Below are 16342 nucleotides of genomic sequence, written 5' to 3' on the forward strand. Positions count from 1 at the left end.
TTCCAGCCCTGACACAGCTGAGCTGTAGCTGGTCTGGTCACTTTGCAAGCCAGCAACAGACATTTCTATCTCTAAATGTCACTAACAGACATTTCTGCCGTAGACATTCAAATTCTCATCATTCTGTTCTTTGACTTTGACATAACAACAACAACAACAACAAAATAGTGTGACTGGGAGTTGGGCGGTAGCGTAGCGGGTTAAACGCAGGTAGTGCAAAGCACAAGGACCTGTGTAAGGATCCCGGTTCGAACCCCCAGCTCCCCACCTGCAGGGGAGTCACTTCACAAGCAGTGAAGCAGGTCTGCAGGTGTCTATCTCTCTCCCCCTCTCTGTCTTCCCCTCCTCTCTCCATTTCTCTCTGCCCTATCCAACAATGACGATGACAACATTACTAACTATAACAATAAAACAACCAGGGCAACAAAAAGGAATAAGTAAATATTTTAAAAAAAGAAATAGTGTGCCCAATGAGAAATAATCTAATGGCCAGAGCAGCAGACTTGCATGCCACAAGTACTGGAGTGGTACTCTTGCTTCTTTTTCACTCTCTCAAGCGTAGTTTTCTCTCTGTTTCATATTAAAACCAAGTGGAGGCCAGGCTGTAGTTGAACTGCTAAAGAACACACATTAGAGTGGGTAAGGACCTGGGTTCAAAACCCCTGGTCCCTCCCCCCAAGGAGTGAGGGGAGTATCATGATTGGTCAAACAGTGTTGCAGGCCTCTCTCTCTCTCTCTCTCTCTCTCTCTCTCTCTATCTTCCCTTCTCAATTTCTCTCTGTCTTTATTCAAAATAAATAAATGTAAAAATATTTTTAAAAAAACAATAAATAAAACCAACATGGCAATGAATCTAAGGTTAAAACAAAACTGAAGTAACTATAGACATTTATTATTTTTTTTGAGACTACATAATTCATGTATAAGCTATGTAGAACATTAGAGAAACACAACTGTCCCTTCTCACTTCTTCTGTCTTCTTTAATTTTTTTTTTCTAGAGCAAGAGGAACTATTTGGAAACATATGAGTGGAAGAAAAAAAAAAGCACATATCATTGTTAGTCTGCACAAAGAATCCTTATTTTTATGGAAAAAAATTAATTTCATTAGCTCATTTTTAAATGTTAGGTTGATTTTAAAAGAGAGAAAAATATAGCAAGGCAAATAATTACAGAACTCTTGGCTAACCTTTCACAAGAAGCATTTAAAGAAGAATTTTTCAAATACTGTTTGAACCGGAGTTCAAAGGCCTGGCCGATGGTGCTGATGACGTCCTGAGCCATTCCATTGCGGCACTCCAGTATGTGGCAGGCTGCAAGAGGATACACGAAACAGTAACACTACAGTAAAGGTTTAGTCCAGGAAGGCTCTAAGAAGTCAGCCTGCTTCCAGAATGTGAATGGCACCAGAAGGAAAGGGAACAACAGGTCAACCCGTGTCCCTTCAACTCTGAGCTGTGAGGTACACAGAAGGCCATATCTTGCACAAACATTAAAGAGAAGACACATTTGCACGTTAGATCTGAATGTCTCAAAAAATGTACAAAGTTTGGTCTCAAGGCATTATTTGGGGCCTAAATTCTTATAGATGAGGACTAGTCTTTTTTTTTTTTTAGATTTTAAAAAATTTTTATTTGTTTATTCCCTTTTGTTGCCTTTGCTGTGTTTTTTATTGTTGTAGTTATTATTGTTGTTGTTATTGATGTCATCATTGTGGGATAGGACAGAGAGAAACAGAGAGAGGAAGGGAAGACAGAGACGGGGAGGGAAAGACAGAAGCGACTGTGAAGCGACTCCCCTGCAGGTGGGGAGCCAGGGGCTCGAACCGGGATTTTTATGCTGGTCCATGCGCTTCACGCTACGTGTGCTTAACCCGCTGCGCTATTGCCCGACTCCCAGATGAGGACTAGTCTTAACTAATAAAGTGGCTCATGTTCGATGTTAGTCTAGAAGCCACGGTTTTTGCATGGTCTGACACCACTCATGTTACAGGATAACTCTGCTACCCACGCCTCGCCAATGCAGCATGAGGAGACTGGTGAAGACCAGTGTTGTAACATCTCCTCTTGGCACCAGTCTTCCCTTTGTTTTGCTGCTGCTGCTGCTATAGACCAGTGGTTCACATCTTCAAGGACTTACTGAAGGGCTACCTCCAAGAAGCACCAGAATCAAAATTTCATAAGAGTAGCATTGTCAGAAGTTGTGGTGATTTTTATCAAGCAATTTCTCTCAGGCGCAACTATTTGGAAACGGTGAGTTGGTGTTCTTTTTCCCCCCGCGTTATTGGAAAGCATTAATGGGTTTACAGTACAAGTGTTGACACTTAGTTACAACCTTGCATCTCCCCATGATAGCTGTGTGCAAGACACTCCCCCAACGTAGGTGTTTTTCTATCATGGAGCCCCAGGACCCTAGCTCCTCCCCATCCCATCCCTCTCCCTCTTTCCCCAGAGTTGGCTTTGATTTGTTTGTTCTTTGTGCTCTGGTAAAATGGAAAAGGTTAGTTTTTATACGCAAGGTGAAGAAATTATGGAGGGCCATATAACAGCAGAGCATAAGCAAATGAGAAAACTGCTGCTGTTAGGCAGAAACAAGAACCAGTCACTTCTCTCCACACCATATGGAGCACCGTTCTGGCAGTGGCTGCAATATGGCGGCATGCTTAGGGACTGGCACTTTGAAGATTTTAATGGAAATTAAAATTTTCCAAAGATGACTCAGAACGAATTCTAAGACTCTATGGAAGATGGAGGCAGTGGGTCTCAATAAATAAAAAGAATCTTGCTTGGTTTGACCTGAAGAATCGATAGATGAGGAAAAATCCCCAAGAAGGTGAAACCTATACAAGAGGTGCCAGGTTGCTAGGACGCATTCACAGCATGGCGCGGCATCTGGCCTGGCACCTCTTGTTCACGAGACAGTGGAAGCCGACACAGTAAAGTGGGCATAGACTACGAGCCCCGCTCTTCATTCTGCCAGGAAAGCAAACAAACATATCCCATTAAGTTGAAACTCAGTGAATCCACAGATTAACTTTCTTTAATTGGATCTTTTTTAAAAATATTTTTTAAATTTATTTATTATCAGATAGAGATAGAGAGAACTTGAGAGGGAAAGGTGAGAGAAAGGGAGCGAGACAGAGAGACATTGGCAGCCCTGCTTCACCATTCGTGAAGCTTCCCCCCTGCGGGTGGGGACCAGGGGCTTGAACCCAGGGCCTTGCATACTGTGATGTGTGTGCTTAACTGGGTGCGCCACCCACCACCTGACCCCTCTTTAATTGGATTTTAAAACTCTCTATTTTAAGAGTAGAAGTAACATTATGAAAGGGAGGCTGGGTACCATCTGCCACCCTCTGACTGCTTTAAAAAATTGTGAGGGCAGAGGGGGTTGAGGGTGAGGCAGAAGTCCTTCAGTTCTTTGTGTTCAAAGTCTCTCATAGCTATAGATGATATCTGTCATCAAAATGACCTGCATTTTTCTGAAAATAAACAAACAAACAAACAAAAAACTACTGAATGATTTCATTCATGTGTCATATAAAGAATTGAATCACATGAACTTGTGAGGGAAAATCTGTAGCCTAACTGACTCAGATTGTGTGAAAACTGTGGTGGTTATCCTTGGAGATGAGGGTGGGGAACAAAATTGTGCTGGTGAGTGTGGTGTGGAACTATACCCCTATTATCTTATGATCTTGTAAACCATGATTGAACCACTAATAAAAATAAATAATGGGGGTCGGGTGGTGGCGCAGTGGGTTAAGCACATGTGGCGCAAAGTGCAGGGACCGGCGTAAGGATCCAGGTTCGAGCCCCCGGCTCCCCACCTGCAGGGGAGTCACTTCACAGGCAGTGAAGCAGGTCTGCAGGTGTCTATCTTTCTCTTCCCCTCTCTGTCTTCCCCTCCTCTCTCCATTTCTCTCTGTCCTGTCCAACAACGAACAGCATCGACAATGGCAATAATAATAACTACAATGAGGCTACAACAACAAGGGCAACAAAAAGGGGGAAAAAATGGCCTCCAGGAGCAGTGGATTCATGGTGCAGGCACCGAGCCCAGCAATAACACTGGAGGGAAAAAAATAAAAAAATAAAAATAAATAAACAATACAAAAAACAAAACAAAGTTATATACATGAATGTTGTGAGCCAGTGAAATAGCTCATTTGGATAGTGTGCTGCCCTGCCATGCTCAGGAGCTCAGGTCTGAGCCTGCCCCACCCCTCACCCCCCCTGAAAGAAGAATGCTATTTTTAAAAAAAATTCTCTGTCTGCAATTCTCTGAGAATAAGGAAGCCTTAGGAGTGACATAGGAAATTAGACCAGAAGCACATTACTAAAAAGGACATCCAAGGAAAAGAAAGTTTTCTTTTCTTTTTAAAATTGATTTATTGCATAGAGACAAAGAGAGAGGAAAAGGGAAACAGAGAGGGAGAGAGACAGAGAGACTCCTGCAGCACCACTTCACCACTCATGAAGCTTTGCCCCTGCAGGTGGGAACTGGGGTTTGAACCCAAGTCTTTGAGCACTGTGATGTGTGCACTTAACCAGGTGTGCCACCACACAGCCTCTGAGAAGAGTTCTCTTCTGTAACATTTTTTATCATTTTATTGGGAGGGGGATTGGTTTACAATGTAGTTACTGACACATGAACACTATTTCTCATCTCCCTGTGAGAGTTGTCTGCAAAACATTCTCACCCCCAACTTAGGTCCTTTTCTACTAGGAGACAGCAGGACCCCACATCCCTCTCACTGCCCTCCCCCTCCAGGGGCTTTTGCTTTGATACAATACACCAAACCCTGTCCACGTTTGACTCTGTGTTCCCCCTTTCTAATGCTGCTTCTTAAATTTTGCCTTATACTTTAAGTGTACTGATTTGGAAGCATGATCTCGTGTTTTTTGCATTGTCTTGAAAGAACCTTCTATTTAAAATATGAAGTAATTCATACATGAACTGCAGAGAAAGCATAATGGTTACACACACACACACAAAAGATGTTCATGCCTGCAATTTCAAAGTACCAGGTTCAATCTCGGCACCACCATAAGACAGAGTTGAGTAATGCTCTGATAAAAAATAATAACAATAAGCAATTCAACTCTCAGCTTAAAAAAGATCAACTCTCAGCTTAAAACTAACTTGAATTATTTATATAAAAGATTTTCACTGAACACTTATTTGGAAGAAGTAGGTAAGAGGTGGACTTGGGGATGTATTAGTTAATCAAACAACATCAAATCAAAAGTGTCAAATCTCTAAAAGTTATTATTTATTTGTTTATTTAAACCAGAGGACTTCTTAGATCTGACTTTTTAAAAATACTTTATTGATTTTAAGGAGAGAAGCAGGGGTGGGGGGAGAGAGAGAGACAGAGAAATTGAGAGGGGAGGAGGATATGTTCTAGGGCCCAGGCAGCGGCACATCTGGTTGAGCGCACACATTACAGTGCACAAGGCCCCAGGTTCAAGCCCCTGGTCCCCACCTGCAGGAGGAAGGCTTCACAAGTGGTGAAGCAGGGCTGCAGGTGTCTCTCTCTCTCTCTCTCTCTCTTTTCTTTTCTACCTCCTCCTCCCCTCTCAATTTCTCTGTCCCTGACTAACAGAAAATAAGCAAATATGATTTTAAAATAATCTTATATTCTCTTAATATACCCTACTCGAATACATATGTTAAGCAAAGTGTTTAAATTCAAGGCTGTAGTACTATCTAGCAATTAAACTTAGTGCTACAGAAGATTAAAAAAATAACATGGGGAAACATTAAGTTATTAAGTAAAAAAATGAGTACTATTAAAATATGTATTCTATATGTATAAATATACTGTTTATATATTTTTTTTGTTTTGTTTCTGGTTTTGTTATTAGAAAACTATCAGTAGAAATTCAAAAATGCAGCTTCTCAGTCTTACCACCAGATGGCGCTGTAGGATCAAAGCAGAGAGTCGTTCATCATAGGCAGAAGGCCAGCTAACCAGTCACTTTTAAATCATAAATATAAATAAATGTATTAAGCTGACTTAATGGCCTTTTAAAAACCACTTATTTATTCCACTTTGTTGCCTTTGTTGTTATTGTTGTAGTTATTATTGTTGTTATTGTTGTTGGATAGGACAGAGAGAAATGGAGAGAGGAGGGGAAGACAGAGAGGGCGAGAGAAAAATAGACACCTACAGACCTGCTTCACCGATTGTGAAGTGACTCCCCTGCAGGTGGGGAGCCGGGGCTCGAAACCAGATCCTTATGCTTTGCGCCATGTGCGCTTAACCCGCTCCACCATGGCCTGACTCCCATTAATGGACTTTTATAAGCATTTTTCAGAGACTTGTCATGGCCTTCCTGTTTCCTAGCAGCCCAGGCAAACTGAGCCTCTCAACACCAGTCAGAGAAAACTGTTTCAACCAGTATTCTTACACATTTGAAATTAAATGAAGAATATGGATTTATGTATCTATGATAATCACAGAAACTAGCTGTCTGAGTCACTAAGTAAGCATAAAACATTCGTATTTTGAAATTGACTATTTCTAAAGGAAAGACCTTTTGTAAGATAGGGAGCTCACTAAAAGGTCCCAGTCATGACGGAAAAACATGAATCGAGTGAATGGGAGACAGTGGGAACATTCAGGATCATTCTAGTCTCCACATTCTGTCAGCTTCCTCTTCTTTTCCTTGAGGTCTAGCCCCTGAAGATGACTTGTCCTAGGACACTCTGCTTTCTGTGACCAATGAACAACCTGTTAACTGTGGGGCAGAATGGCACTGTTTATTTTCAATCATCTTAATTCCTTTTCAGTGTGTGTGTGGTAATCCAAGGTGTCCTCTTTCAGAGAACCTTGCTCCTTCGATTTCTCACTCCCCTTACTGTTCACTCCCTGGCTCATACACTCCTCTGACCTGTAACGCTAAGACTCTTCCTCTCTTCTTTCCAGCTTCTTCTATGATTTGCTCACCCTCACAGCTATGAATTTGCTGGGGTTTTTTTTTCAGACCCACACCTGACGACCTGATGTTTCTCCCCTGACTCAAACCCAGATTTTTTTTTTTTTTTTTTTGCCTCCAGGATTATTGCTGAGGCTCGGTGCCCACACTACAAAACCACTGCTCCTGGAGGATATTTTTCCCATTTTGTTGCTCATCGTTATTATTATTGTTGTCATAGTTGCTGGATACGACAGAGAGAAATCGAAGGAGGAGGGGAAGACAGAGGGGGAGAGAAAGACAGACACCTGCAGACCTGCTTCACCACCTGTGACACGACTGCGATGCAGGTGGGGAGCCAGGGACTCAAACCGGGATCCTTATGCCGGTCCTTGTGTTTCGTATCACGTGCACTTAACTCGCTGCACCACGGCTGGCTCCCCCCAGATAATTTTTTAACATCATCTTTCTGGCTTCATTGTTACTGTTTTTAATTCTACAAATGGAATCAAGATTCATGGTAGGTGCTTTGGAAAATAAAAAAGACACTAAAAGGAAAAAAAAACAAAACCCTAAACTAAAAGTTAGCTACATCTCACTATTCAGGTATATCCACTTCCAAAGTATTACAAGTGACCAGACTCTATCTACCTCTCTCTCTTTTTTTTTTTTGATACATAATAATGGAGACTATTTTCCCCATGTTATTGTTTAGTCTTCTGTAATACCAACTTGGCTATTCGGAAGTACTGAATTAATTTTATCTGATCTTTATCACTTAATTTTTGTGATGATGTTCTATATTAATTATTTCCTTAAAAATTAAATTACTGTTCAAAAGTCTTTTTTTCTTTTGATACAAATCATCAGATTGTTTTCCAAAATAGCTAGATCCTACCGTACAAGAGCAATTATTATAAATCCAATGTTGCCTTTTTTTTAGTGTTTGAAATTTGAAAGTAAAATATGGTTATCTAATGAGAATTTGTGTCTTTGGTTGCCAGTGTGGTTGATTTTTTTTAAAAAAAATTGTTCCTTGAAGTGTTCTTTGGTAAAGGTTTACTGGAGTTGGCTGAACTATTTGTTGTCTGGATGAGTTTAAGAAAGCCATCTAATTTTTCTCAACTCTGGTGTTAGTATCTATTTTTTAAAAAGAAATATTTATACCTACCTCACTGTGTTGCTGTAAAGATGAAATTAGACAATACATACCAACTTCCCATAACAATGCTTGGCATAAAGTGAGGTTGGAATAAATTGTAGACCCTCCTCCAATTTCTTTTGTTTTTTCCCCATTGTTTAAAACCCCTATTCGGGAGGCTGAGTAGGGGCATGCTAGGTTAAGTGCACACATTACCATGAGCAAGGACCCTGGTTTGAGCCTTCAACCCCACTTCCCACTTGCAGAGGGGAATGCTTCACAAGTGGTGAAGCAGGTCTACAGGTGTCTTTCTCTTTCTCTCCTCCTCCTGTCTCAATTTCTCTCTGTCCTATCCAATTAAGAAATAAGTAGGAAAAAAAAAGAAAAAGAAAAATGGCCGCTGGGAGCAATGGATTTATAGTGCTAGCACCGAGCTCCAGCAATAACCCTAATGGCAACTAAAAAAAAAAAAAAAAAAAGCCTATTTGCTTTATGCCAAATCATACAAGATTACTCTAATAACAGCTACCATAGTTGCATGCTTGCTGTGAGCCAGGCCTCAACTATCCACACTGCATGCAATCATTCAATAAGTCTACAGAAACATCTGACATTTGGCTTTTTGGTTTTTTTTAAAGATTTTATTTATTTATTAATGAGAAAGATAGGAGGAGAGAGAGAAAGAACCAGACATCACTCTGGTACATGTGCTGCCGGGGATCGAACTCAGGACCTCATGCTTGAGAGTCCAATGCTTTATCCACTGCACCACCTCCCGGACCACCTATTTTTTGCTTTTTCATCAACTGGCATCTCAAATAGCTAGCAAGTACTAGCAGTCCCTGGTTTTATCCAAATGGTGTCTTCCTCCCACAATACCCTGTAGAACATTACCAGCCCTTTTGGGGCTAGTGAGAGGGCCTCAAAATCAGGTTCTACAATTCCAGACTGGTTTTTTTTTTTTTTTTTTTTTTTTGCCCTCTGACATCATGGTAAAGATACAAATGCCAGAAAGAGATAAAATAACAGCATTTAAAAAATTCTAATAGAATAATACATGCCAGAATTATTTCTACTATTTTTTTAGTTTTTTAAAATTATTTTTACTTACTTATTATTAGATAGAGACAGAGAAATTGAGAGGGGGAGGAGGAGATAAGGAGGGAAATAGACAGAAAGACATCTGCAGTCCTGATTCACCACTTGTGAAGCTTTGCCCCTGCAGGTGGGGACCAGGGCCTTGAACCTGCTACCTTCTGCTCTGTCATGTGTGCACTTAACTAGGTGAGCCAAGCCTGGCCCCTTATTTCTATTTTTTAAGATATATTTACTTTGGATAGAGAAATGTATTGTAGTGGAGAGAGAGAGAGGGAGAGAGAGAGAGAGAGATAGACCTGCAACACCCTTTCCTCACTCGTGAAGCTTCCTTCCTGCAGGTGGGGCGTGGAGGCTTCCACACTATAATGTGGGTTCTCGCACTTCGTACTACGTGCACTTAACCGTGTGTGCCATGGTCTGCCCCCTGGCCCAGAATGCAGATTGCACATGGAGAAAAAAAAATGTTTAAGAGGTTTCTCAAGGCACCGTGGGATGGAGACAAGTAGGAACTTAATCCCATGAACAAATGGGCAGAAAATACTGTTTACAAAGCCAGTTGTTTGAAAGGTTGATGAAGCATCAGGACACACTAGATAGAGTCAAAGAGAAATAAGATGGAGAAATCCATTTGGAAGCTAATGTGATGGTCTGAAACGAAATAATAGGGAGCTGCTACTGGCACATAGTAGATGCTCAATTAATACCTGTCCAAAGAACACTGCCCAGCCCCCCTCCCCAAAGTTATTTTTACAAACTTCTGTGACTTCCCATGGTCTTTAGGCTGGTACTCAGAAGGCTCCACAGTCTGTGTCTGGCCTCTGTTTTTAGCTAGGGCGACTTGCTAAATCTTGGATAAAGAACTCAATCAACTCACTCTTCCATTTACTCAGCCATTCAACAAAAGGAGGGAGGGAGGGAGCGAGTATCATGTCAGGGCTGGAAAAGCACTGTGTAAGTGTTTGGACAAGTGGGAGGTAATCAGTCTCCAGCCCTCAAGGAGCTTTTGGTAGAAATGACAGACAATGATCATGCCAATAAGCAAGTAAATAACAGGCTTCAGGGCTCAGCGTTAGTAAGAAAAGGCTGTTGGGGAGACAGTAGACGGTTATGCAAAGACTTTCATGGCTGAGGCTCTGAGGTCCCTGGTTCAATCCCCATCACCATCATAAGCCAGAGCTGTGAAGTGCTTTATCTCTCTCATTAAAAATTAAACAACAACAAAAATAAAGTGGGGTGGGGGCAGGCAATAGCACAGGGAGTTAGGCACACATGGTGCAAAGTGCAAGGACCTGAGTAAGGATACCGGTTCGAGCCCCCGACTCCCTACCTGCAGAGGGGTTGCTTCGCAGGCGGTGAAGCAGGTCTGCAGGTGTCTATCTTTCTCTCCCCCTCCTCTCTCCATCTCTCTCTGTCCTATCCAACAACAACAACAGCAATGGTAACAACAACCATAAACAACAAAGGCAACAAAAGGGGAAAAAATAGCCTCCAAGAGCAGTGAACTTGTAGTGCAGGCACTGAGCCCCAATGATAACCCTGGAGGAAAAAAAGAAATTTTAAAAAAGAAAAGAAGGGAGTTGGGCAGTAGCGCAGTGGGTTAAACGCAGGCGGTGCAAAGCGCAAGGACCTTCAAAAGGATCCTGGTTCGAGCTCCCGGCTCCCCACCTGCAGGGGAGTCGCTTCACAGGTGGTGAAGCAGGTCTGCGGGTGCCTTTCTCTCCCCCTCTCTGTCTTCCCCTCCTTTCTCCATTTCTCTCTGTCCTGTCCAAACAATGATGACATCAATAACAACAGCAATAATAACTACAACAATAAAAACAACCAGGGCAATAAAAGGAAATAAATAAATATTTAAAAAGAAAAAGAATTCAAGTGTTAGGATGTAGCAAGACAGATATACTAGGAGACAGGAGGAGCTGCTAGTCAAAAGATTTCTCTGAAGAGATATTTAAACCAAGATCCAAATAATAAGAAGCAACTGCAAGTTTAAGCCCCTGGTCCCTACCTGCAGGGGGGAAGCTTCACACATGGTGGAGCAGGGCTGCAGGAGTATCTCTGTCTTTCTCCCTCTCTGTTGCCCCCTCCCTTCTCAATTCCTCATGTCTCTATCCAATAATAAATAAATAAATAAAAAGAAGCAACCAAATACACAAAATGGGGTCCCAGGTCCATAAGCAAGTGCTCAAATTTACAAACATACAGACAGTCTAAATGCAAGCACACACGTGTCCTTTTATGTAGTTCACATGTCCAGTGGGGCTGTGGCAATTAACTCCCCTCTATCATAATGCAAACATTTTCTCTTTTTCTGACTATACTGATATAAAGATAAATAGTCTTGGTGTATGAGTCAACTTTACCTAATAGATGTATTATTCCCAACTCACGTTTATATTTCTAGAAACTAATACAGCATCCTAGTGATTCTCACAACTGCACATTGAAAACAACAGCTTGCTGCTTTTTAAAGTTCACATAGACCAGCTCTTAAGAAAATCTAGAAGTTATTTCCATACCTCGTTGATTAACTGGATCTTTAGCCACGTATGCAACGTAGTCTGTAGTATCCTATATAGAAAGCAAAAAGGGGGGAAAGAATTGTATTTAAAATGAATGGATTGCATTGTTGAAAGTAAGAGTACATTCACACGATACTGACTGATGCAAGGACTTAAAACACTAATGTTTCTGTATAACGATAAGAAGGAGGGGCCAGGTGGTGGCGCAGCTGGTTAAACATATAGATTCCAGTGCACAAGGACCCAGGTTCAAGCCCCTGGTCCCCACCTGCAGGGGGGAAAGCTTCACAAGTGGTAAGGCAGGGCAGCAGGTGTCTCTCTGTCTCTTTCCCTCTCTAACTCCCCTTCCCTTTTCAATTTCTATCTTGATCCAATAATAAATTAAAATTTTAAAAAGGTTTAAATAATAAAGCAGGGAGTCGGGCGGTAGCGCAGCGGGTTAAGCGCACATGACGCAAAGCGCAAGGACCGGCATAAGGATCCCAGTTTGAGCCCCCGGCTCCCCACCTGCAGGGGAGTCACTTCACAGGCGGTGAAGCAGGTCTGCAGGTATCTGTCTTTCTCTCCCCCTCTGTCTTCCCCTCCTCTCTCCATTTCTCTCTGTCCTATCCAACAATGACGACATTAATAACAACAACAATAATAAAAAAACAAGGGCAACAACAGGGAAAATAAATAAATATAAAAAAAAATTTTAATGGGGAGGTCAGGTGGTGGTACATCTGGCTGAGCACACGCATTGCAGTGCGCAAGGACCTGGGTTCAAGTCCCTGTCCCCCACCTGTAATAAAAAAATAAAATAATAAAATAAAAAAAAGTGAACATAAGAAGGAAAGTATTCTAGGAGGGAACATAAACAAACACACACTGCATAGTTTGATGCTTATGGAATCCACATTCTCTGCCCTGAGGGAAGAGAGTCTGAAGATCGAAATTTCAATGCAGGTATGTCACTGAGAATAAGTGAGAATTCAGGTAGGGAATGAATAGAACACATCTATGTATAGAGTATATATGCAGGTCTGCAGGTGTCTATTTTTCTCTCCCCCTCTCTGTCTTCCCTTCCTCTCTCCATTTCTCTCTTTCCTATCTAACAATGATGGCATCAATAACAACAATAATAACTACAACAATAATAAAAAAGGGCAACAAAAGGCAAAATAAATAAAATATTTAAAAATAAATAAATAAAATTTTAAAAAGAATACACAGAACACATTTTATTAAAAAACAAACAAACAGTGGTTAGGGAACTCTACTTTGCCATGTATATGATCCAGGTTTGAGCCTGACCCCACTGTGCCCAACGAAGCTTGGGTGCTGTGGTCTCTTTCATTCTGTGTCTGCCACTCTGGCTCTCCATAAAAGATCAGTTGAAATGACGGGGGCTATGCTTCTACTAATGTATCAGAGATGAGAATTTCCCAGATATCCAGCATGTGCATCAGAAAATAACTCAGCTAAAGCACTGTTGGGAAGTCTGTTATGTTGTATTTTCTTTCAATTTGAAATACTGTCTACCTTTCCTCTTAATGCCTTATTTGTGCCTTGAGTTATTTAGAAATATGGTGTTTTGCTTCCAGTTAGTTGGGATTTTTATAACTTTATTATTGTAGTTGGCAAATACAAGGATTCCATAATAATCGGAAATATGGTCTAGAAGATTTAAAACTTTGGGGCTGGGTAAACAGCATAATGGTTATGTAAACAACTTTATTAATTGGATAGAAACAGACAGAGATTGAGAGGGTAGGGGATGACAGAGAGGGAAAGAAAAGAGAGACATCTCCAGCACTGCTTTACTGCTCAAGAAGCTCTCCCCCTGCAGGTGGGGACTGGGGATTTGAACCCGGGTCCTTGCACAGTGTAACATGCAACCAGGTGCACCACCACCCGGCCCCTGATAAAAATATTTTAAAAGATTTCAAACCTTAATTTATGGCCTTGTAAAAAATAATAAAGAGGGAAATCATTCAAAATGTTTTAAATGTCATTTATTTATTTGTTGCATAAAGACAGACAGGGAGAAAACAATAGGCCAGGGGGAAACTGAGTGGGAGAGAGACAATTGCACCACTGCTTTACCGTTCACAAAGCTGCCCCTCCCCACAGTTAGGGGTCAGGGGCTTGAACCTGGGTCCTTACATTTAAAATTTTTTTTTAATATTTATTTATTTATTCCCTTTTGTTGTCATTGTTGTTTTATTATTGTGGTTATTATTGATGTTGTTGTTGTTGGATAGGACAGAGAAAAATGGAGAGAGGAGGGGAAGACAGAGAGGAGGAGAGAAAGATAGACACCTGCAGACCTGCTTCACTGCTTGTGAAGAGACTCCCCTGCAGATGGGGAGCCAGGGGCTTGAACCAGGATCCTTAGGCCAGTTTTGCATGTTTTTTTGAGACAGGTACTCTACCAAGTGCACCACTCCCAACCCCCCTGAAAAATCACTTAGGAAGAAGGAGACCCTGGTAAATCTCGAGTTCGTGACATGCATTGCTGACTCTGCAAAATCAGAACAAGCAGCAGCTCAGTGAGCCTGGCTTTTCTGGAGAACAGTCCACTCATAAGTGAATGATATGCTATTAATAATTGAAGATGCTTTTTGTTATGTCAGTTCTTGGGGAAAACAAACAAGTAAAAACAACCCATGCACACAATGCGATCTGCAGATTAGAAGCATGACTCTAGAGGAAAGACGCAGTCAGCCAGCAAGAAATAAATGCTTATGTCTTTAACATCCTCAAGGACGATCACTTAATAACCCACTGGGAGTCATAGAGGAAGTGGAATTCAGGGTCAGCATAACTTGCCTTCAATTATTTAAAATATTAAGAATAGGGGCCAGGTGGTGGCACACATGATAAAGTGTATACAAGACAGTGTGCAAGGACCCAGGTTCAAACCCCCCAGTCCCCAAAAGCAGGGGGAAAGCTTCACAGTAGGTGAAGCAGTGCTGCAAGTGTCTGACTCTCCTCCTCTATCTCCCCTTCCCTCTCAATTTTTCTGTCTCTATCCAAAATAAACGAATAAAAACCAAATGTTTAAAAAATACTGAACACATACCCAAGTAAATGTTTTTTTTAAATCTTTATTTATTTATTGGATAGAGACAGCCAGAAATTGAGAGGAAGGGGAAGACAGACAGAGAGACACCTGCAGCACTGCTTCACCACTTGTGAAGCTTTCCCCCTGCAGGTGGGGACTTGAGGCTTGAACCCGGGTCCTTCCGCATGTAAGCTCAACCAGGAGCGCCACTACCTGGCCCCTAAGTAAATGTGTCTTATGCAAAAAGGATTGAAAGCTTGAAATAAGCTTCATGATAAATAGTTTGTTTTCATGTCAAGAGAAGACTTTGAAGTCCAAGTTTGGGAGGTACTCAGACAGTTATGTTGTCAGGTGTATTATGTGATGGGAATGGAGTCTCGGGACCCCTCCAGACTATGATTTCCTCATTTTCATAACAGTCTCCAACATCCACACACTCCTAAAATTCTAGAAGTGAATATATCTGGAATAATTTAAAGAAATTTAAAAGTAATGCACCAATAGTTGTGTGTGTGTGTGGCGGGGATACAAATAAACATAATCCATTTTGACATTCTCCTAATGCATGTTTGAGATGGAGAAAGTGTCTGGAGACATGAAAGCATTACCAAGGACCGTCTGCAGGGCTGACCACAGAGGGCAAGCAAAGTGCTTCTGAGAGGAGAGGTCAGAGTGATTGATGATCAAGAAGTGAGAAAGAATTGACAGCAGGCTTTTTGTTTTGCCTTCAGTCACTGGAGTTCAGTGCCAGCACTACAAATCCACCACTCCTGGTAGCCATTTTTAAAATATTTACTTATTTATTTTTATTTGATAGGACAAAGGAAAATTGAGAGGAGAGGGACAGATAGAGAGGCAGAGAGAGAGAGAGGGAGCCGGCAGTAGCGCAGCAGGTTAAGTGCATGTGGCACAAAACGCAAGGACCGGCATAAGGATCCCAGTTCGAGGCCCTGGCTCACCACCTGCAGGGGAGTCGCTTCACAAGCGGTAAAGCAGGTCTGCAGGTGTCTATCTTTCTCTCCCCTCTCTGTATTCTTCTTCACCAATAAAACAACAAGGGCAACAAAAGGGAATAAGTAAATTAATAAAGAGAGGGAGAGATAAGACACCTGCAGACCTGCTTCTCTACTTGAGAAGCTACCCACTGCAGGAGAGGAGCAGGGGCTTAAACCAGGTTCCCTGCTCATACTCCTATGTGAGCTTAACTAGGACAGTATTTTTTGAACTGGGCAGGTATTCTGGTGAAAAGAAGGGCACTTCCTTGGGTCATGGGAACTGAGCTTCTGGGCTGTGAGACTGTAAACTCCCTCAGTGAGTGTTCTAAAAACTTCTCTGTTTAGGGCTGGGCAGTGGCACACCAGGTTAAGCACACAAGCTCAAGGACCTGCACAAGGGTCCAGGTTCTTTCTCCCAGGCTCCCATCTGTGTGTGTGTGTGTGGGGGGGAGAATCGCTTCACAAGTGGTGAAGCCCGCAGGTGTTTCTCTGTCTGTTCTACTCCTGTTCTGTTCTGTCCTGTCCTGTCCTGTCCTGTCCTGTCCTGTCCTATCCTATCCTATCCTATCCTATTCCTCTCCCCCCCCCCCGTCAATTTTTCAGTGTCCTATCCAAAAGGGA

At 41.9% G+C, this 16342-nt stretch overlaps 1 protein-coding gene across 2 annotated transcripts in view; it reads right to left on the minus strand.

The window, feature by feature from the left end:
- Positions 1-16342, minus strand: part of SHC4 (SHC adaptor protein 4) — a 151171-nt gene that overhangs the window by 37278 nt on the left and 97551 nt on the right. Inside the window, exons 6-7 of one of the 2 annotated variants that reach the window (XM_060174627.1) lie at positions 11678-11729; positions 1228-1312 (exon numbers count right to left, since the gene is read on the minus strand). In XM_060174627.1, coding sequence (XP_060030610.1) covers positions 1228-1312; positions 11678-11729 — 137 coding nt within the window. Of the gene's footprint in view, positions 1-1188; positions 1313-11677; positions 11730-16342 lie in introns of both variants that reach the window. The other variant, XM_060174626.1, reaches the window with a different exon arrangement.

Source organism: Erinaceus europaeus, chromosome 16 (genome assembly GCF_950295315.1).
Source record: "Erinaceus europaeus chromosome 16, mEriEur2.1, whole genome shotgun sequence".
Lineage (NCBI taxonomy): Eukaryota > Metazoa > Chordata > Mammalia > Eulipotyphla > Erinaceidae > Erinaceus > Erinaceus europaeus.